This window comes from Amblyomma mixtum, chromosome 3 (genome assembly GCF_055824585.1).
Source record: "Amblyomma mixtum isolate Tamu chromosome 3, ASM5582458v1, whole genome shotgun sequence".
Classification (NCBI taxonomy): Eukaryota; Metazoa; Arthropoda; class Arachnida; order Ixodida; family Ixodidae; genus Amblyomma; species Amblyomma mixtum.
Genome location: NC_143014.1, coordinates 163416772 through 163440595, shown reverse-complemented (window position 1 = coordinate 163440595; position 23824 = coordinate 163416772). Strand labels below are relative to the sequence as shown.

The 23824-nt window shown below is 41.8% G+C and overlaps 1 protein-coding gene across 1 annotated transcript; it reads right to left on the bottom strand.

Moving 5' to 3' along the window:
* Positions 1-1002: 1002 nt before the first annotated feature.
* On the bottom strand, positions 1003-22703 carry LOC149352583 (uncharacterized). Its single transcript, XM_089577214.1, has 10 exons — positions 22420-22703; positions 20804-20863; positions 18129-18258; positions 14889-14968; positions 12903-12971; positions 11164-11266; positions 10828-10901; positions 6559-6671; positions 2680-2934; positions 1003-1091 (listed from the first exon to the last, which is right to left on the bottom strand). Exons 1-9 carry the CDS (start codon positions 22593-22595, stop codon positions 2690-2692), a joined length of 1050 nt encoding a protein of 349 aa, XP_089433340.1. The 5' UTR covers positions 22596-22703; the 3' UTR covers positions 1003-1091; positions 2680-2689.
* Between the last annotated feature and the right edge of the window lie 1121 nt (positions 22704-23824).

Here is a 23824-nt window from a genome sequence, read left to right as displayed (position 1 = left end):
TGCTGAACTTTGAATTCAAACACTGTGGCAATGTTGCAGCAATGTTGTACATATGTAAAATGTGAACACATTGTGGAAAATATTGCAGCAATGTTTTTGTACATATGTTGTCTTCCCATATGGAGGACATTACAAAAAGCTAATATTGATGCAATGTTCCAGCAGCTATTTGTGCTCCTAGGGCGGAGGGGCGAGGGAAATGGCTGTGAAAAAATTGCCTTCCCCACTCTACAGAAGCCAGTTCTTATTAGCTATCTCTGCGAGCTTAGAGCTGTAGTTTTTCTACCACACTTGTGGCATCCTCATGGGCGTCCGGAAGGGGGGGCAAGGGGGGGCGGTTGCCCCCCCTTGGAATTACGGACATTATTTATGCCCTAGTAGAAAACAACTACAAACCTACCTCCTCCCCCATCCCCGGACATCGGGTGCACCCACCTGGAAAAAGTTCTGCGGACGCCCTTGGGCATCCTTTACCCATACGGTTTCAGTGGTTCCTTTTAGTGCTCGCACAGTATGAGGAGTCTCAATCTGCGCTGTCTGTGAATGGACCAACTTTATGCAGCTGGGGCTTTTGTCCGTTTGTAATGCAGGATATACGCCACTGCTCGACTTCAGCGATCAGTTTGTCGTCACTGGTGCTCAGACCAACTCGGACAAACCACCGCATTCACGCGCTTGACCAGCTCTCACTGGCCCTTTGCCGCTCCTCGCCCTGCAGACACCATCGAATTGCCCAAAAAAACGACCCATGGTGGCCAGGCTTAACGCCGTTATTATAGATGGAGAAGAGCAGAAGCAAAGGTCCACTTCCCCGCAACGCGTTTCTAAGGAGTCTTAGCATTCCATGAGACAAATTTCGATGTAGCGAAATTTCAACGATCGAGGTTCAACTGTGCAGCCGAAGAACTGTATATCGGAAATTACAGTACATATTCGGGATGTGTTTGGGTGCAAAGCCATTCCTTTTATTTGAGGCGCCTGGCCAGCGACTTCTTTTGCAAGGAAGAGGCAAGAACACAGGTATGCCTGCGTGGACCAGGATCCGGAGGTAGGTAGGCCTGGCCCCTGTGACTTGCACTGCTGGAAGCAAACTGCAAAAGCAAGTGACATCTGTATCTGCTGAAGCAGCCTTTGTATACTACTCATTTCACATGGCATGTTTTTCTCTTCACTTCCAGCTCTACATCACAGGTGTTCACCAACATCTCTGCATCCTACGATGCAAAATATGTGCTCCACAATGGTGCACTGGTGTCCCACCTTGCATTAATACAAGTTATTAATTTAAATTATTTTGATGTCAACTTCTATTGATTGCTCAATTAAATTAACTTTTGTTAATTTAAATTTTTTTCCAATCTTAACTTGCTTGGTTTTTAATGTTTTGCCCTACAACCTAGTACAGCATGATATATGCATCATGCTAATAATGTATCAAGAGAAGCAAAGCTACACTACACGAGAAAGGTTTCTTCAAGGCTTCAGAGATAGAAAAGCACAACTAAAAACCTAATGCTCATCCCTCATGAATGGACTGCTGTAAGTTCCTTAAAAACTGATGAATCTCAAGAGGTACTATTGCCATAATTGGACATGAGTGGGTTTCTATATCTGTTAGAATTAATCTGTGACCTGAAACAAACATTTAGGGAAAACATTTCTTTCTAGGCAAGGCCCATCTCCACACTGCCTGTGATGACGACTAGCAAATGTGGTCCTAGAACTCAATGGGCTCCATGCTGATCATGACGATGCTCAATCAGCAGCTGGCTGTGTCGTTCGTCAGCATTTACTGCTGCCTGTGAAAGTGTACAACAGTTGAATCCTTCCAGAGCAGGATTCAACTGTATATGGGGTTGAAGCGTGGAGGTTAGAGAAAAACCTTGGAATTAAGGAGTGATGCGGCTTTGAAATTGCAAAAAATGGCCTAAAAAATATTCAAAGAAATTTTTTAGCACTTCTCATTTCCTTTTTAAATTTGAGTACTGTGTGAACACTAGTGAAAGAGATTACTATAAAATAAAAATTGCCCTGAAACCTTAGTACACACTCAGAGGTGGCGAGGTGCTCTTTTAGCATATCTGCAAACCTCCCTTGAAGGTCATGATGATTTGATGGCACAGATGGCAACACTTCAAAGCATTAAGGAAAATGCACAACTGAAAAAGCTTCAATGACTGAAAAATATTTTGGTGCCAAGAGCTACTCAGCTGCTTTCGCAATAAAGCAGCACTGCCAATTGATGTACTATGCATCATGACAGTGACATGCTGACTGGTGACTTCAACCTGCCTAGTACTAGTTGGGACTGTCATCTGCTGACAGCATGCGAAATGGCCACGCCAAGTACCAAAAAGTCAAATGACTGCCAAATGATATGGACTGTCTGATTACAAAATGGTGCACTGTGTGTCCTTCAGAGCTACACGTACTGTAACATATGCACAACTGTCACTGCAAAGGATTTCTTGAGTGCATTGGACAAGAGCAGGCCCATCAGGTATGCTCACGACCAGCCTCACTAATTTTCAGAGGTCTGACATGGCTGTGTTTTGTAACAAATTAAAATACAAATGCAGGTACTGATATGTGGTAGTTCTTAGGCTGCTTGTTTTAGACATACCACAGCTTTAGCACTAGCTTTGCCTTATAACCCAGATCAACATGAGTTTACCTTACCAGAAGCACTTTAGCTCTGCCTGAGGGTGGGGGCAGGACTCTCCTCTTCGCTCCTTGGGACCATCAAGGTGCTGTGTGTGCAGAGAGCAAGGTCACCCATGAAAGCCCGAGCTTGCGTACCCAGTCCAGCTGTGATTTGGCATACAGTGCATGGCGAACCATCGCTCTGCACCTGTAATACCTCAATCAGGGCCGTTAAGGGCACAGTGGTAGTTGTTGGTGATGACGACACATCACTCCGGTCCTGGGCGAGCTCTGTTGCCATAAGAAAAAGAAAAAAGGATGTGCAAAATGAGACCTTCTGCACAGTTCAAGACGATTACTCCAGACTTTAAAAACTGTTCTGTTTCTTTTTTGAACACAGCGAATGACTGAGATGGTTGTGTACGAATAATTCCATTTAGCAAGTTGTCCCCTGACTTGCCATCTCAATTTTGAGCAGGGCATTCACACTAGTCATAGCAGGTGCTGTGCATTAGCACTGTTAACCGAGCTGCTTATCATGGCATTATTTTAGGCTGAAGACTCTGATGCTGGCAAGCATCCCAAAAGACATTGTCACTAGCACACTGTTGCAAAGAGGAAACCAGTGGACTGCTCTAGAAAATGCTTGTCTGAGGGTTCTAAATAGTCTCCCGAAAAGAACACCACCTCAAGCTGGAGTTCATAATGTCTAGTGCAGTCAAAGGTTGCCTGGCACTCATTGTATTAATATTCAGGATGAAGGATGTATGGATGGACCTGATAGGAGATGACTGTTTTAACTCTAGTGGGTAGACATTAGAAGTACATGTCAAGTCAAGTCAAAGTGTATGAGTACCTCAACAACAACATGTCTGCCCATTCTGTGCACATATACTCCACCCATGGATGAAGCAAGCAAGGAACCAAACAGCGACACTGCAATAACTACCACTCCATGCTTCCCAGACTGATAAAAGTGTGAAAAGGACTTTTGCACTTACTTTTGTATGCACATAAAGAAATGCAACAATGATTAAAAAAAAGAAAGAAAAGATAGTACACAGCCCTCCTTGTGACAACAATGCTGTCTGACAGCGTGTGTTATGCATCCCTTTCCTGTTTGCTCCAGCCCACTTAGCATGCATTAAGAAAGCATGTTCTTCCTGAAAGCCACTGTGCAGCACAGGCAAATGGATAGAATAATGAAGGTGCAGTAAGCTAGTTTAAATTACTCTAGTTAGTATTTACAGGTAAAATTCAAAAAGAGGTGTCAGGGCCACTCTATAAGAATAGTGGTGGTTTCAGTATGCTGAAAGTAGTGCAGTAAGATTACAAATGAGAGAGAGCCAGAGAGGCCCTTTAGTGAAAAAGCAGAGAATTTAGCTGGCATCTGAAAATCACTGGCATGTTACTCTGCATGAGGAAGGAAATGTTTGGTTTGGTTTGGTGGTTATTTTTCTTCAAAATGAAAGGGGAAGCCAAAGCAAAAGGCGGTAGGCCTTGGCTCCCTGATACAGGTGGCAGCACACACCTTTAGCGCCGATGTAGGACAAACAATGACACCAAATAATATAACAATGACACAAACAAGCATGCATTGAATACATCAATGACACCAAATAATATAACAACATGACACAAACAAGCATGAATTGAATACATCATCTGATACCTCAATCAGAAAATACAAATAAAGTAGCAGTAGAGAGAAGACAGTAAATGGCAAATTTTGTGCCGCAGGACGTTTACATAGAAACAGAGCCAGTAGTCAAAAGCATATATTATAGCGAGTATAGGCCACAAAACTATACAGGATTCTCTTCCAAATATGTTTTTATACATTTTTTAAATACCTTAGATGATGACAAGAATTCCCGTTCTAGTGAAGTTTGGTTGATGACAAATGGCACCTGGAAAGTTAATTTCTGTTTCCCGTAGTTAGTCCGAGTGATGGGTACAAGTTTTTTTGTGTTCTCAGATGGTACATTATGGCAGGCCCGTCAGGTAGAGTGGTATACAATCTGGTTTAGTTTGGTTTATTGGGGTTTAATGTCCCAAAGCAACTCGGGTTATGAGGGACGCCGTAGTGAAGGGCTCCAGAAATTTCGACCACCTGGGGTTCTTTAACGTGCACTGACAACGCACAGCACATGGGCCTCTAGAATTTCGCCTTCATCGAAATTCAGCCGCCGCGGCCGGGATCGAACCCGCGTTACGGTGAATGTACTGCAGTAAACGAAAATAATAAATTTGTTGTGCTGGTAGAACAGTATATTTTTTGTATAAGGGTTCTGTAGGCAAATCTCACGGTCTCCCATAATAGCCTTCAATGGCTCTTAGAGCTTTTTTTTGGAGAACAAGCAACCTATTAAAGTTGCTTGAGAGTTGAGATAAAACATGTCAAAGAGCTTCAGGTAGTCAATGAGAACAATGACTACTTGAAGCTTTTTGACATGACAACACACAGCACACAAGCATGCTTTGCATTTCACATCCATCAAAATGTGGTGGCCGCAGTCGAGAATCAGTCCCAAACCTTCAACAAATTAAGACATGTCCTTTGTGGCTTCAGCGTTTCTCCTTGAAGCAATGAGACAAGACCACTGCAATGCATTCTTGCAGATAGCAGCAAGCATGGGAGGGGACACCGCAACCAGGCAAGGGTTGCACCGTGCCACTCTAAATCATTGAGGAGTGTTCAGGCGATGGTTTACAGGCCTTGTGTGAAAAAGCAGCAATGCTTCAAATGTACTCTTAAAAGGCAACTCCTGTTTTTTCTGCCCCTGATTTTGCTAAAACTTTAACAGTACGTTCTCCGCAGTTTTCTGGTCCTTTGTGCCAAATTTTGCTTCAGAGCAGTGTTTGTTTCTGCACATACAAACTTTAAAATTTCTAAGTTCATGGCCTCAGAGAGATTTCTGCAGGCAGCCTTGTGTGTGTGACGTCACTGGATGCACTGCCATCAATATTCACTCTGCGTTTGCTGACGGACAAAACTTTCAGTTGGCTTTTGGTAATTTCACCTCCGCACCCTGCACCTCCACCAAATGTAAGGTGGGTTTTGTACAGCGAAGCTTTTTAACGGGAGCAGGGCTAACAGCAGTCAGAGGTCAGGCAGTGGAGCCAGGAGCGTGCACTAGGCGATTGCAATGCAGCTCGTGCGTATGCCCGTCGTCTTCCTTACAAGACAAAGAATGACCCACTACAGTCACGTTTTTCTAATCAAAGCGCACACAGTAAGTTTTGTGACAGTTTGCCCACGTCATAGGATGATCTGTAATGATGTCATCATTGAGCCAAAACCCCGTTTTAAGTTTCATAGTTTTTGCTCTGTTTAAATACTTAGTACTTTGAAGAGCGGTTTTTTGTACCAGAGTGAGAGGACTGTAAACAATGTGATGATGATAGTGAATTTTTAATGGCACAAGGGCATCTGCGGCCAAAGAGCGCTATGACACAAGATACTTTCATTTGCTCAAGGTGGGGTCAAAGGCCGATGTCCAATTAACAGTGTCTTACTGTACCGTCCTATGCAAAATATACCAAGTTCATGAATATCACAGTAAGGTGAATACCTCGTTTGCACGTGGTGCATCCTGATCACAATTTGACTGCTGCGTGGTGCTGGACAGCATGTCTGGAAGCGTACTGTTCCATCATGTGTGAACAGGATTGACACATAAGAAAGCTGCAGGCAGCGGCAGACTAAGAAGAAAGGCTGCAGATGCACCAATTTTCTAAGCCGAATATGGCTCCACACAAATGCAAAATCAATAAAGTCTTGCTGTTCAAAAGAAACAGTCTCAGGCGTTAGGTAAGCTCTGTCTACGCACTGATGTGAAAATTGCTGACTGCAATTTCCACCAAAAAGCCATGCTAATTGGCTTGTACTTGCTACTCCCTTTTCTTTCTCACCTCTTTGAGCTCGTAGTTCTTCAGCTTTTCGGACCCTTTTATCGATTTTCTCAAACTCCTTGCTCTGCTCCTTGGTCACTGGGCTGTACCCTATGCTGTCATGAAGTGCCACGCTGCAGGGAAAGGGCGAAGTATATTAACAATGATAGCCACGTTAGAAAGATGTAAATACAATGGATTCAATAAAAACTGTCATGTGCCAATTGAAAGAACTGAAGAACCACCTGAAAGCCAACCCACATTTAGTGAAACTGGTTACCAACCCGTATATAGTAAAAATGGTTACAGCATCAGTGAACATCAATATGTCCAGTCTTTGTTGAAGTGTACTGAACCAAAGTAGTTTGGTAATGTCCAGAGCAGTCACAATAGTCTAACATAACTTCATACTGCTCTCTGGGCTACACAAGCTGTTGAAGATGAATAAAATGCCCCTTCAACACATTAATGGGAGCGCCAGGGCTTTCCTCAAAACCTGCTGACTGCTCTGCAAATGTGTAAGGTGTCCTGTGTGCTTTTCACAAAAGTGCTGTTTTCGTACTAGAGCAACAAAACTGCCATAGAAAAATACACACATTGAAAGCTGTACAAATTATGGGAACATCTAGTTTTAACACAAACATCACACACAGCAAATGCATCCTGCGTAAGCTGCTGCTCAATAAGAATAGTACCCCAAGGTTGCCATTTCATCAATGCATAGGTTCCTCTTTGACTGGGCTCATTACGACCACGACTGAAATAGGCATTTCTAGCACGGCATCTAAAACTATACGAAGAAGCTCATGAATTAAATACCACAGTCCTCTTCAAGAGTGCACACAACACCTAAAGCTATATGAAGTTAGTGAATTAAATACCACAGCTTTCTTCAAGTGTACTATTTCCCAATTATCAGTTGTTCACAATTTACCCAATCAGTAAGATAAAAGACTGCATGTGACTAGAATGTTTGCTGTGCCATGCAAAGCATTGGAACTTGACACCTAATGGTACCCCACCTGTTAAGCGGTAAAGCTACACTGCCAAGCAGCCCCATTTCTAGGCCCAAACCACGAGTGAATGAGAATAACCTTTGCTGTGCAAGTCTCATAGTCAAAAGCAAACACTGCAATCCTCCAAACGATTGACGAAGTGTTTGTCAGCAGCTGTTCTGGGCACTCAGCCATGCATTGATAACCAGATAAACATTTTGCTCCCAGTAGCAGTGTGTTTGGGATAGTGCACTACAACATTACATTAAAGCTATGACTGTCACCAATGAAAGGCAGGCAAGTGATGTAATCACAGCATAAATGCTTCACGGGCTGTATATAATTGAGACTGACTTATTGTGCATTGCATTATTGTTGCATGTTTGCTAAAGGTTAATTAGCCCAATGCTCATTTAAACAGAATTTCATATTTTGCACGAAGCACGAAAGGACTTCCTGTGTAGCAGCCAGACATCCTTAGGCAAAGATGCCAGCCATGGCACCGTTTTTATTTTTTACAAAGTGAGCGAAGTGTAAAAACCAAAACTTTAGCTGAAATTAAGCACTAATTTATTTATTTAATTTATTTCAATACCTTAAGGGCCCTTGCAGGCATTCATCAGGGATTCATCAAAAAAAAACCTATCAAATATACAAAACAAAATACAAAGTGCTGTTAACAGAAATAAGCTAAGAAGCCAGGCACTAATAAGAGAAAGTGGAAAAGAATGGCTAGGAACAGATAGTTGAAGAGCACCAAAAATTACATGTTTAGCAAGATAGGCAAATAAAGTAGTTCAGAAAAGATAAATATTTCACCTTCGGAAGTTACAAAACATGGCATCTTTTCTCTGAATGTAATGGCCAACACACACACACACCCAAGCAAACGAAAAAAAAAGAAATAGAAAAGAGATAAAAACGAACATTACTCTAGGTTACAAGATTATAAATGTGACAGAAGAGCTGTTTGAAATGATGATTTTTCAGCGATAACCGCAATGCTAGAAGGAAGCGAATTCGACTCTTCAATAGACAGGACCAAAGGTGAGTATTTGTATCGTTCTGTACGAGTTAAGTTAACCCATATCTTTCCTTTCCAAGCACTATCAAAACAAAATGGGCTAAATAATTAGTTTTAAAGCATACCAAGTAAGAGCTTGCATAGCACGCGTACTACAGATGCTGCAGATTAACTCCCCCGCCTTGTCCCGCCTTGTCGCCAAGCATTCCACTGAAACTGCCTTCATAATCTGCTGAAAATCCACTACTTAATTTTTAAAACCACAAATATATCCACTGATATGCAATGCAGTGCTAAATGTTAAAAATACTTGCTTTGCGCACTCTGCAAGGTTTACAAATGTAAAGAAATGCAACGCTTTAGTGCCACAAGTATGATTACAGCAGGGCAGGCAAAAACGAAACCAGAATGCGCAGCGGCATTTGAAGCAGTGTCTACTTGTGCGAGTATCATATTCAGGCTGTTGAGAAAATAAACTCATGCAGTAGAATGCTTCTCTCAGCTACACGGGTGAATTGTTTGAGTTCGAATTTCGCACAGATATGACATTAGGTCGTCAAAATTGTTTTATACAACACCAGGTTTTCTTCTTTAGCTTTACCAAATTGAAACACAAATTAGGCTGTGCTAGCTTATTGGAATTTCCACAGTTTCACTTTGTGCTCCGGCGGCCACTAGGAAAGCAAAACGCTCGTTTATGGGTTTATGTTTAGGTTTATGGGCTCTAATGTCCCAAATGAAGTCCGGCTATGTGGAACTCCATAGTGAAAGGCTGCGGATAATTTCGACCAGCTCGGGTTCTTTAAAGTGCACTGATATCGCATAGTGCATGGGCCTCTAGAATTTCACGTCCAGCGAAATGGGACTTCCGTGGCCTGGGCACTCTTTTTGTTCGTTCTTTTTTCTTGGGACTGGTTTTGCAGAGCCAGGTGAATTTTAATTTTTGAGGAAATAAAAGGCGCAGTAACTGCCTCACTTCTAGGTGGACACCTCAAATGTGTCTTGAGGGGAGGGAGAATGTCGTGAATGAAAGGAGAGAACGAGGTGCTGTTGTGGAGGGCTCAGGAATAATCTCGACCACCTGGGGATCTTTAACGAGCTCTGAACTCGCACAGCACACAGGCGCATTTTGAAGTGAAAGCTTCACTACGGGACCTCAAGCTTCAATTGCGGACCATGCAAACTTGACCTTCAAATGATCTTGAGCTTGGAAAGCACAGGAAATGTGCATAACTGGCCCCCTGGGACAGTGGACACCTTAGTTGCACTTTAAGCTACGAAACCAATGGAGTGGGAGCTTAGAAAGCAAAGGAAAGGTGCATAACTGCCCCCTTGGAACAGTGGACACCTGAGTCGTGCTTTAAGCTACATGGCAGTAGCGGCAGATATGCGCTGCATGCGTTGGCATTCAGAACATTGTGGCAGAACAGAAACTCGGCACTGAAGCCATAGGATGTCGGCGTTCATTGTGTTCATTGGCGCTGGCGTTGAGAACGTTTCACACTGCGATGATTTCAAGGAAAGGAAGTGCGCATAACTGGCTCCCTGGGTGACTGGGTCAGTGGACGCCTTAATCGCGCTAATAGGTACATGGAGTGATGAGAGAGAGGTATGGGAGAGAGATGTGGGCTGCATGTGTTAGCACTCAGTGTTAGCGATGTGTTAGCGATGTGTTAGCGATGTGGGCTGCAGTGTTCATTGGGTGAGCAAGCTCTGGCGATCAATCATTAATTGCCACCTGCCAGGGTGGCATGGTGGGCGCGCTGCCTATCCAGTGTCCGGAACGTGCTCAGCGTTACAGACTCTAAGCCGCTTATAGTTGCCCGATACGCCATAGCTTTCGCTCTGTAACCAGCCGCACCATTTTTTTGCATTTCACCTCCCTCAAAACCCAGGTGCTCGGCTCAGTGCCAAGCGCGCTAACTGCTGAACCAGGACTTAAATTCTGCTATTCAAATGTGCCCCACGAGTGCGGTAGTAAACATTCATCGTGTAATCAAATTAATATTAATAACTTTTATTAATACCCTCTCAGGGCATTAATTAACGAGTGTTTCTATTTCCCAGTAGCTGCCGGAGTACCCAGTTTAACTATAGGAAGCTAGCTCAGCCTGCTTTTCTTTAATGCGTTAGCATTAAAACAATGCTGCGAACGAAGGCCCATCTGTCAGCTTGTGTACGTTGTCACAAGCGATGCTTTCAACCATGTCATTCAATGAGACTTAGGACCTTGGAAAAAACATTTGGCTAAAAAAATCACACAATAGTCACCTTCGTCTACGCAGCATTCGAACCTCTTCATCTGGCGATGGTTGCTCATCTGTATCGCTGTCGTCAGATTGAGTCTGAGGAAGAAAAAGCACCGGATAAAAGATAAGTCAAGACAGACAATTAAATGAGCACTCAGCATTTTAACTGAATCAAGCGAGCAGTATAAGGAGGCTAACACTGTTTTTGCCAACAATGCATACTAAATTTTTTATTGTGAAGTTCTTGTAAAACTTGAATTTATTAGCTCGCTTTGCAAGTTGTAACATACCTACCCTCAGCACTGCTACTGCCTTGCTACACCTTAGTGGCTTGTTTATACAATAGATTGTTACTTACCTGCCAGTACACTGAGTCTTCCTTATAATCATCTGCAATTTTAGCAACCTCCTTTATCTGGCTCTTTTTTGGGCAATCAAACAACTTCAGCAGACTGGTGACACTGTAACAGCCACGAAAAAAAAAAAGCAGCAGGTCTAGTTTCAAGACATGAGTCACTATGCACACAATAATGCAGTGCACATAACGAATAGCAGCTCCAGAACCAAATTTATATAGCTTAACTAAGTATTGTCCCATGGTCTATTATGAGAATTAAGACCAGGAGAACTACACACAACAAAACGATTTTACACTTTCTGCCAACAACTGTGTACACAGCTGTCAACTCCTTCCAATGGCATGCAATTTTTTGTGACAGTTATTAACTTCTGGGCCAATGCATCTGCTGATTCTTAAGTGGAACTATTTCACACCAGCCACAAAATGCAGTGAACGCAGTCAACATGACAGCAACTGTTCTTGCATAGTCAGAGAGACCGATTTTCTCATTTCATTCTTAGCCTTCTACATCTCATGTGGCTTAAAAAAAAATTGCACAATCACAATGTATAACACTTAGTGGCATTTTACACAGTTGTGAAAACTTCTTTAAAACTGAATTGGGTAAGCAGTCAGACTTTTTTTTAACTGAAAAGCACTATTTGGGAGTTTCAAAGTTCGAGGTATTTCAGTTGGCGGTGACTGCAGTGGTTTGATATTGGGTGTAGAAAGGGAGAGAGGAGTGCCAGCCGCAGAAGCTGCAACACAAATGTTGAGCTTCTAAACAGCAGCTGCCAGATAGAGCAGGGGGTTAGGCAGAATAAAAAAAAAGAGGCAGGAAGGGTCTGAGAGGGAATAAAATTGTAAATTGTGTTGTTTAACGCCCCAAAGCAACAAATGGGCTATGACGGATGCACAGTGGCGGCCAGGAGGAGCTAGTATATTAAACTATATACTCCCAGGTACATAAGCCTCCATGATCACCTTATTTCACTACCATACATTATAGCCTGTAAACCTAACTTTCACCCCCACAAGTGTGGTCTCAAGCCATCGGATAACAAGAGAAGTCAGAATTCACACATCCAGAAGACTGTCTCCAATAGTACAAGTGTACACGCACACCAGAAAAGTTAACAAGCATATAGGTGCTTTCTCACAGTCCTGTATACATGAAAATATGCACATACATATACACAAGCCATGATCCAGAAGCACAACCTTCCTTGGGGCCTTTATCACATTAATACTTTGGTTTTTCCAAAATACATCAATTAAAATTTGGCTATAACAAATATCTGCAGTGATGGCGTTTTCATGAATAGCATAATTTTAGCAAAGCTAGGTCAAGGAGAAGCGGACAGTGTAGAGAGACTGAAAAACCTAAAATTTATAATTGGCATATTTTAACAAGTATGTAATCGGCTCTCTGGTCCGTGGCTTTTATACAGTCAAGTTGAGGCAGGTTTGAAATTCCCCACTTAATTCAAAGTCTGTGGTAGGAGACCACATTGCCAATTCATGGCACATTTCCACTGTTATGAGCGAGATCTGAAGTAAAAAAAAAAAGAGAGAGTTTACCCTTTGTGCACAATGCACCACTGTTGATAGCATTTTAAGGTTGCCATGAAGCCAACTTTTGTACTGAAGCAAGCAGCTTCGGCTTACACGTTTGTGCTTCTGCAATTGAACCCTCCATTTGGCAACAAACAAAATAGTACAAGTCTCCTTATTGCTTGCCAGAAGTAGCATCTTACCTTTTCAGCCGAAAAAAAGTAGCTCTGTCAACCAGGCCTTTGCGAATTTTCACACCAGGAACTGCATACCTACAAATTAGCGGAGAAAAGAATAAGAATGCAAAGAATTGCTATAAAAAAAGGCTATAATCAAGGCAGTAACCAGGCAAGAAACCTAAGGACTAACTTTGAACTAAGACTAATTCTGCAAAAAAGATACACTGTGACCTTCAGCAGTTTAATGAAAATCAACCCCTATTAATTTTCAAGATCTATTCTACTCAGTGTAGTGCACCAACTGTCACAGGCTCCGTTACCGGCATGCGCCAACATTACACTACGGCTGAAGATGAAGTAGTTTCCCCGCTCTCTTGATGCTGGCTATACCTGAATACACTGCAAGGTCCATCACAGCGGCTCGGTCTCTTTGAGAACACATAACAACGTGCCCCCACATGTCACACTACATGAAATACCTTTATGATTAACCAGAACTCCAACGATGACCCACCATCAATTGCATTTAATACTTTCCGCCGTCTCTACAACAGACAATCTTGAAATTTCCCCCTTAAGTTACGTGCAACTTGTATTACAATGTTCACACATTTAATAGGAGTTTTTTAATATGATTTTGGGCTGAGTCATTAAAAAGAGCTGCAAACCCAATGAAATATCTAGCGATTTCTTGCAAATCATTCTAGTTGGACTAGTAGATATCTCATCATTATTGTTCAAAAATCACTTTCAACTTCCAGAGGTCCTCAATCATGGAAGCTAGCAAAAAGTTCTCCTCTGGCTGAAATCCTATAACATGCAAATACTGTCTCACTTAGACTGAGTTCTGTCAACCAAACATTCAAAAGAGGTCCTCGAAACCAACAACGTCCCAAGTAACTTCCAGCATGGCTTTCATTGCAAATTTAGCATCATCATACAATTAATAAAACTCACTTAGATATCAGCCATTTTTATGATACACGCTAGCCGGTAGATGGAGCATTCACAGACATATATGCGGCATTTATTGCTGTTTCTCACCTAACTTTTGCATAAGCTCAAATGACACTAAACAATTGCATCCTCAAATGGCTATCCAATTTGCTTTCCCACAGCACACAACACGTATATTTCAACCTTGCTAGAGTCCCACAGTTTTCATTTTTGGATTGTTAAAGATATGCCATTTTTAGATTAATGAATATGCACCTATACAATGACAACTGCATGCTCTACCACAATTCATTCTTCGATTACTACCTTCTTAAATCTTCCTCCAAAACTGTTTTTATGTCCGCTAAGTGCTCACTTCATTGTTTACACAATTAATGGTCATAACATAAACCACCAAAAACCTAAATTACCAATGGTAATTGACTGCTTGAAACATTAATGCTTCATGGCCATAACACTGACACTATTTCTAAAAAAGCTATTCAAGACTGAAATACCTGTGCAGCACTTTCTTTATCGTACTCTACTAGACGGCACGTTACTGAGATAATAAACCCTGATCCATCCAGTCCTAAAAGTCAGTTAACACTGACAAATTAGGATTGGTGCAAAAAGAAAAGGATCTTGTTATTTTCTGCTTACAATACAAAACTTTCTGCCTCCTCCTAGTTTAACTGCTTTAGACCTCGCAGCATTTTGTTCATGTCGTTACACTGACATTTAAAGTTCATACACATAAACTGTCTGTAGTTAGTCATTTTGCAAGTATTTAAAATTTTCTGTTACCTGACAAGAAGCTGCCATGAGCCCAACATTTCAACTTTTTAATCCTCACACTGACATGTTAAAATGCAGTTTTTTTTTCTGCATACCATAGAAGTTTGGAACTTTCATCATGGCATCACTCATGTTTTGCCTTAGAAGGAGTTTTTAGATGCTGGTGACTGCCGCCAATAAATATAACTGTACTTTGTGTTTCTTTTTTTGTCCTCTCCTGCTGCAGCCAAGTGTGAAGCTACATTGGCGAAAATAAACTTTCTGCACTAGTCTTACCTGTTCATTTGGTGAAAAAGACATACATTCTCTCTCCTATCCAGGACCAGAGTTTCAAGGGTGATGCACATGGCTTGAAGCTTAGCACAAGAAAAACAACACAATAACATATTAGCTAGTTATGTATGCATACAGGTTCCAACTAAAATGTAGATGGGCTATCTGGTGATTGCCATGTGCTCTCTTAACTTGTCTCAGTCCCTTAGAGCTCCCTAGTATAGTTGAAATAACTCGCTGCGACTACACACAAAGCAAATACCTACATTTTTAAGTGCTTACGAGTCAAGTACAGTTATGCCAAGTGCTACCAGAACAAACATAGTGGGCTAGCAATAATTAAAATTATACTGATTCACACTTTTGGTTAGTCCAAATAAATTCAAAATTATACCTGCCTAATACAAACTCTGGCTTCTCTTCACAGGCACAAACTTATTATAATCGGGAAATCAAGGCACATGAAATGTTTTAAGGACATCAATACCCTTCCTGTTAGGTATGCGGCAAGCACTTGTGTGTCCAAGCAATGGCTGCATAAGATGACTCAGCCTAGGTTAATTTGGGCTAAACAAAGCGTGTTGTTCAGAGTAGATAACTGTCTAGCTAATTAACTTAATCAAGCAGTGTGCTAGTATGAGTGCACTATAACAACGTATAGCAGGGGAATATAAAACAATGTGAACAGGTATGGTGCAAACTAACAATTGATTTTGTTGCATGGGAATTCCTTTCAAACATGAACTGAAAAACCAAAATATTCACAAAAAGAAAAGCAAACGTTATGTATCAAGGGTGTTATTGCCCTCATCGCAATCACTGATCCTTGGGCATCATGCACAGTAAGCAAAATCATTAGTCACATATTGTCCTTGCTTTGCCAGAAATACTGAGGGGTTGCTTAAGCAAGCCTTCATTTCCAAGCACCATGAGCAAACCTTCAAACAGCTCTTGTGTCGGCTTATCTTGGGACTGGTGCAAGGGTATGGTCTTGTCAAACAAAGATGAACACTTGCACGAGCAATCTTGCCAAAGGCAGTCATCAAAGTGCATGAGTGCCTCTGCTCTCTTAACATAATGAGAACTGGCTACATGCATGATAGCAATATCTTGTATACAACTTCTGAAGAGCAAGGCATGAAATTTTGCATGCACCTTAACCCGCATCTCATTATTTCTGTATCTGCGATTATCTCTGCACAATAGTCCGGAAGTTTGAAACAAATGGCAGTACAGGGACATTATGTCATTTTCAGCTACTTTCTTTAGTCTATGCTGTAGGTGCAAATGCTCGTCTTTTTTTGACAAGATCGCAGTCTTATTTTGGTTTCATGACAACCTGACACAAAAGCTGGTTAAAGATTTTTGCTTGATGTTTGGAAATGAAGACGCTTATGCAAGAGAGCCCTTATTATCTTAGTATAGAAGAAGCTGAATTCCTGAGAAGCTCTGACAAGTAACTTCCCTCTCCCATCAGCAACTTCAATGAGGGAATACACACCCTTGAACCGTATTGTTTGCTTTTCTTTCTATCAATGTTTTGCTTTCAGAGTTCAGGTATGAAACAAATTTCTGTGCATTTAAATAGTTTATTACTAAAGTTGCAAAACTTTGCTAACTGTCCAGCTCATGAACAAGTGGGTTGGCTGGAGGCAGTCAGCTTAAATTCCCACTCCACAAAACTACTGTTGCCCCTCAGCCCTTAGACCAAGGGCAACAAAATTTTGAAGTGCACTACACAGCAAGCAATTTCTGCAGAAATTGTTAGTTGGCATGGACAACATCATGCCTCATAATAGGACACTGCTGTCTGAGCTGGCAGTTTTCAGATGGGATGCAGTGATACTGCCCCTTGCAGCAACAGGAACCAGGACAGTCAAGGTGAAGAAATCAACAAAATGCTTGCCAAACTTTGACGAGGCAGCATAACTGCCAGCACGTCTGACTACACTTTTCTGATGACGATGCTGATGTCCAATACCTCTACAGACACTACAGATCTAGCTTTACCATGCTGAGCCATTTACATTCCTTCCAATGTACCTGTTTCGAGCAAAATTTTGGCAGTATAGGGAAGCAATCCAGTCTAAATAGTAAAATAAATCCAAACACTGAAGGGCAAGAGCAAAGCGCAGTTTGAGCAGTGATGCGTAAAAACCTTTTTGGAGCAAACTGTGCTTTGCCCTTGGCCTTCAGTGTTTGCTTTCCTTTTCCTATCTTCATTTAACTGCTTCTCTATACTGTCAATATTTTGCCGTTTATCCTAATCCCAACTGTGTAATGCCTTTCTGGGCCCATTTAGGTATCAAAATAAAATAATAATAATATACCAACTGTTTCCTGGAAGCCCGCCACTAGTTTTTAAAATAGGCTTTTTTAGAATAGCGGGTGTCAGAAAACAGGAGAATCATGTTAGCTGGTAAAATGATTAAATAAATCCTTATAGCCTACCTTTTAGCTACAACCAATAGGTGCCTGATTGCAATTAGATTTGTAGCCGGCCAACAGTAGTTGCCAAATCAGTTTTTGTAATTTCAAAAGTACGATTACCTGATTACCCTTGCCACTGTGGCTCAACAAATTTGATTTCTCACACCATTCGAAAATCGCACATCTGCGGGAAGCACAAAGCGACGTGCTTGTCACATGTACCACATTACTGTCTTTTTCCCGCCCATGCTGGAGCAGCGAAGTGGTGAGGAGAGAGAGGGGAGCCACAGTGGCAAGGGTAATCGCATTTTTGAAATTCTTAAAACTGATATGGTTACTATTGTTGGCTGGCTACAAATCTCGAATTGCAATCAGGCACCAACCGGTAGTAGTTAAAAGGTTAGCGATTGGAATTTAGTCAATCACCAGTTAGCATGGTTATCCTGTTTTCTGCCAACTCTAATTACTACACCATAAAAAGCCACTATCTGAAAAAAACCTATTTTTAAAAATTACTGGAGGCTTTCCCAAAACACCTGCTACATGAGGCAGCTGCAGACTGCCACTGCCAACTGCTGATTGAATAAAACATGTGCTTTCATTTAAGTGTTACATTGTGCCCATTTTATAATTAGGTCTGTACAAGGAAGAGGTTCGAAAATACAATTTGTATGTGCAAATACCCTCTGACACCATTCGTGTCAGACCATTTTTAGAGACTCCTGTTAATCCAAACAGAAAGCTCAGACTCTCCTTAAATTCTGAGTTACAGCCTACAGTACGCAGAAAAGTAAACTAGCTGCAAACACTTACCCGCTGCATTATTTGATCACTGGGCCACTCCAGCAGCTGGCTTACATTAGCCGTGGTGGTGTAGGCATCTCTGCCATGTTTGATGACCATTAGCCAGTGACCTGTGGAGGGACCTGTGATGAGGAAACGGCTGAAAAATGCAGAGGTAAGCAGTCAGGGCCACTTCTTGACAATATGATGCTTGGACACACTCTTTCAAAGGGCAAAAGTAAGCAGAGTTTCTTCTACTGTCACAAAATTTGGGTCTTGCTTCAAAAGCATGCAAAACCAAAGTAAATGTTGCATGGCACACAAAAACCAAGCAACGTACAGTGTGCTCTGTTATTTCATACAGGAAATCCCTTTCTTACCTTCCGTTACTGATGGCCTCCAAAGAAAACAAAAAGGCAACTGTGTTGTAGAAAATTAAGGCACGAAGGCGCTCCTTATACCCACTACTGAATTACTGCATGTGCCTACCAGTTAACCTAACAAAGGAATTGCAGATACAGGGACCACGCAAATATAAAAGTCAGGGATGTCCTCATAACTACAAGTAATCTAAATTACACTACTGCCCTGACTTTACAGTCCGCTGAGAAGCCACATATCCCTTGCATAACTGCTTACAAATAGCTCCGAACTGCTAAAATCTCATGAGAAGTGGTGGGTAAATAAGACTGTGTAACCTCAGATGTTAGTTATCATAAGATTAATATCACAGCGAAACATCATGGTCCAATAAGCCACAAGAAGTGGAGCAGTAGCTCTGCTACGTGAACTATTGGGATCAAATTTCTCTGACCCCCACTCCAATTCCGAATCATGCCGCACTGCATGTGGGCGCCACCTGATGATGCACTCCTGAAGTCAAGATTGGCGCACTATGGAGGTCTCGACACCAGGGGTGCATTCGTCGGGTTGCGCCCACATGTAGTGCAGCACAGTTCGGAACTTGGAGGGGGATCAGAAGCCTTTGACCCCAGTACATTAGTCAATTAATATAACATGATAACACGAGCATGCATTATTCTGTATGCTCTCTAGCATGGTAAAGTGTACAGCTAGAAAATTTTACAGAATACAAGTGCGCAGAAAAAATTTATTTCAGTGCTTTCATGCAAGTAAACCACCTCAAACCCTTGCAGGTATGAGGGGATGTACAAGCTCCATCTCCTAGGTATCAGCACAGGAGACTGAGTGGCGAGATAAAACTACCATGAATTTGTTGCAAACCACATGTCTCAACTTTTGTAGATGAAGAGGTTCTTAACATCCAAAAAAGGATCATGTGACTCCACCTTTTCTATTGGGACCGCTTGGGCAAAATGCTTTCTTCAATGCAATGTCACATGGCACCAAACATAGCTAAGACTTCACCCAAAAGGGCCTCTACGTGCACATATAATTGTGTTTCATTCATTAACATGACCTCACATGGGTTCAATCATTCTTCTATTCTGGTAAATGGGTAGCAGCTGCATACAGGTAAGGGAGCGCTAGGAGGAGTGGGACAGTTTACATAACAGAATTATCTTTCTCCATTTGACACCTACAAACAAGTTATGGCCAAATAAATGTGCAGATATGCAAAGTCAACAACATGCAAAAGAGTATAGTGGTCTAACTTTGAGAAGTACCTCAAAGAATTAATTCACAGAAACAAATTTTTGCCCCATTCCACCTCCTCAGGTAGGAGGAGTGGGACACCAAAAGGGAGGAATGAGACACTTAAAATGCACAGAATTTGTTAGCTCACATCACAGGAATAAATTAGATCCTCCACCTTTTTTTTGGTTGTGCCCAATGTTTCTGTTCTGTAAGGCATTGACATCTCCCTGGGAATGAATGTGTTTCTGCTTTCCTACTTGCATCACCTACTTCATAGCTGTTTCATAATTGTCCACACTTTCAAAGTAGCCACAAAGAAGTCAACTAATCTTTTACTATCATACAAGACCAAGAGACATGGTGGGACAATGTCCCATTCCTCCCCTCACTTTACCGTCTCACTCCTCCCAACTGCGTAGTACATAAAACAATAGCAGTTCCCACAAATACATCTGCAGCAACACATAAAATTTTGGTGGCCTAAAGCACACTGATAGAGCATATTGCAGATGCTAGAGTACTGCTTAGTTTCGCAGGTTCGTTCTGACTTGAACATTAAGGAAAGCATTAAGGAACATTAAGGAATATTTACTTTTGAGTACCAAAATCAGTTTTTTTCCTAGGTAGTTTCATGCACAAGTAATATTGGCCATTTCAAACAGGGCTGCCAGTATTTCAGCGTCATTCAATTCACTATTGGTAAGTTTGCTGAGGATACTCAGAACAAATTAAACTGACTGTCCCCCTCCAACTGCTGTCCCATACCTCCCAGCTTTCGCCTATACATACACAGAGGGTATACACAGAGGGTATACACAGAGGGTATACACAGAGGGTATACACAGAGGGTAGAGGGTATACAGAGGGTCAACAGCTTATTTTCCATAAAACCAATAAGCTTTAGTCTTTAGCACAGCAAACAAGATTTACTTCAACATGTGAACAGTATACATTGTTCTGCATGAAACATAGAAGCAATCACCAAGTCCAGCTGCGTGGTATGCAGCTGCACAGCAACTATTACAATCCTCTAATATTCAATGTTGATAAACCGCATGCAAACAAAAGGTCAGAAAAGAACGTACGGCATCACGCTGTGAGTGGGCAGTGGCTCATCGATTCCTTTAAGTACATCGATGACAACACTGTTTTGAAAAGAACAGAAGCTGTTTAATTAAGGCACATTTTTACAGTTACATTTACTGTGCTCTTGTATTTTTACAGCTGTTAAAGAATAGCATTATTCTCAATGCAGTAAGTAAAAGTTGTGTCAGTTTTGCGTAGTCTTATCAAGTGGACAACATATTCTGCATTACTTCACATCCACCTTTTACGCAAAAAAAATTAGTATCAACACCCACCTAAGAGCTACAACACAACTATTTCACCCTGCGGACTTCCCTTTAAACAGAATGGATTGCACCGTTTCAGTTAAACCTAATGTCTTGGACACCTGTGTGCCTTAACTTGTAAAAAAATTAGTCAAACTGACAACTTTCTTTTCTGAGTAAGTTTCAGAAAGGCAGGAAAGGTGCAGTAATTGCTAAATATTTAGAACCTTGTTTGACAATTCTTGAGGCCATTCTACATACACCTTATGCAAACATGCCAAGCTTTTAAGCAGCCCGGCATGAAGCACTCCGCTTGGTGAAAATCTCATGCTATTTTGGCACTCGTGAGCCAGGGTTTTAGCATCTCTTCAAGGGCTGGATTAATGGTTCACTCTTGGAGGGGGCAGTCTAATTTTAACCATGTAAAAAAAGGCACTGCTTAAGTCAAGCTTCCTTCACACAAGGCCATTTTTATTACAAGGTTTCATTTTTATTACTGTTCATGCTCTGAAGAGAGCATGAACAGTAATAAAAATGAAACGCTTCTTAAAAAAAATTATCACAATGCATTTAACAATGCCTGCGTTGTGTAAACCAATGTGTGGTCGCATGTGGACACTCTAATACAGTATCCAAATCTTACTGCAGAGCTTTGTCTAATTTTACGCAGTTTTCAAGGCAGAGCTCCTATAGAAAAAGAATTTCTTTTTTGGCCAGTAACACCAATCCTGATCCTAAAAATATTAGCCAAGAACTTTCCACTTTCATCACAATGCCATGACATTTTAGTTAGTTGGTCCTTCTCAGTCCAGCAGCAAATATGGGCACAATGTCACTGTGCAAGAAATGCAGATTAAGAAGTAAGCAAAAGAAACTGAAGCTGAGAGGTAACAGCTGCTGTAGACAAATATATACAGGTTAAAGGTGTACAAGATAAAGCTAACCTAAACAGAATGTGAATAAGTTTTACAATTTAAGGACAATCCTCAAAAAATGTAGCAAAAGATTGCGGTTCCACTAAATAGCTACATGCTTTTTCTGGTATGGGTTTTATCCTTAAAAGCCGAAATGCATTTCTCTGGCTTTTTTGTTTTCAGCCTGAGTGCTTTCGCCAGAAAGGGTAGAAGTAACAAGCGAAAAATTCATTACCCCACATTTTCAGACCAGCCTTACCGCCGCCAAGCATGACGTGAACTTTTAGTGACTGCACATTTACTAGAATTTTCATGTCCATTTTCAAAGTAATGGCTCTAGTGCCAGGTACTGGCTACTAGAGCAGCATAGCAAGCTTAGTTGGTTGAAGCAGTTACATGAAGGACCACAAATTATATGTAAATTTGTTGAAGTCAAATGACACAGAATGATCTTACCCAGCGTAAGGCTCACTAGCTGGTCCCCCTGTGGCACCTTTGGACACTTGATCACCACATGCACTGGTACCTGGCTCTGTGGAGTATCCAGGTCTACTTGACTGTGCAAATGGCTCTGGGAGTTGCGGTAAACGCGAGTGCTCTGGGAGGATACGCCTCATGGCTCGACAAATCATAAAATTCTTCAGACCTTGCCAACGCCGTTGTTTCCGGGATGGACGTTCCCCCGGTTCTGGCCTACCTGGGTCTATGAAAGGCTCATCAGACAGTGGCTCATCAGACAAGTGGCCATCCATATCACAAGTAGATCCTGTCAAAGACAAAGAACAGCAGTGATTATGCGTGGTGAATCAGGTGAGCTGAGACACTGGCAAAAGATGCATGGTACAGAACAGAGAAGTCAGATTTGATAAGGAAGCCTAGCAGACATGTGTGTGTTTGCATGATCATATATGGGACTTTGGAAGGGGAGAGGCCATAGGGAAGAGTGAACATGGCATTCCCAGACCATAATGAGAAGGTAGGGCAGGGGGCCTTAAAATTAAAAAAAAGACAGCAGAAGCTGCCAGAGGTGGCGAGAAGGAATAAAAAAAGGTCAAGCAGGGTGCTTGCATTGTCTCTAGAGGCTATGCGTGCAAACTGAAAAAAAAGCAGCATATATTGCCATGGTGAAAGCAACAATAGCAACAAGGAGAGGAGATGGGTACACACACCAGCCTAGACCTTTGCGAACAGGAGGCAGGGCGCCACTGCATTTCTTGTACCGCGCACATGTGTGGGCAGTTAGATCATAGTACGAAGCTGCAATCAGAATGCAGCTGCTTAAGTTGCTCACAAGAGCAAATGGGCTGAAGCAAGCTGTCATTGGTTAAAAGAGCAGTAGAAAGAAGCAGGAAGTGACAATTCAACACAAGCAGCAAACTGACGAAAGGAGAGCTTCAAAGGCTGGGAGGATGAGAGTGCGATGCACCAGTCAAATCAGCACAAAGTCTATGCATGTCACTGGCCTAAAACAGTATACTTCTCATGGCTGAAAATTTTAGTGTCAACATATGTGTCATGGAAACTGTGTGGATAAAAGACAAGGGCAGAAAAGTTTGGACTGCACATGTATAACAATTACAAAATCAACCAAGAACAATCACACAGTGTTGGATTTGGTGCCTGGGAAGGACCTTCGTAGTGTCAACTGTCTTAATTTAGTGACATACTTCGGTTATCATATTCCTATTACATGCGTTGCGCAAGAATAAATTCAGGATAGAATAGTGCTGCACGATGTGTTCTGGCAGTGTAGCTGCTTATAATCTGTGTGCAGAAGACCTTGCAGCCCATCGGCTGTCGCCACTGTTTCTTTAAAGGAACCAGGAATTTTTTTCACAGCTGCAGAAGCTAAGAGACATGC

Coding starts and splice junctions, on each gene's coding strand:
- LOC149352583 (XM_089577214.1), bottom strand. CDS start 22,595: ATGATTTGTCGAGCCATGAGGCGTATCCTCCCAGAGCACTCGCGTTTA. Junction 18,259..20,803: donor CCCACTCACAGCGTGATGCC/GTACGTTCTTTT, acceptor TGCATTTTTCAG/CCGTTTCCTCATCACAGGTC. Junction 10,902..11,163: donor AAGACTCAGTGTACTGGCAG/GTAAGTAACAAT, acceptor TTTCTTCCTCAG/ACTCAATCTGACGACAGCGA.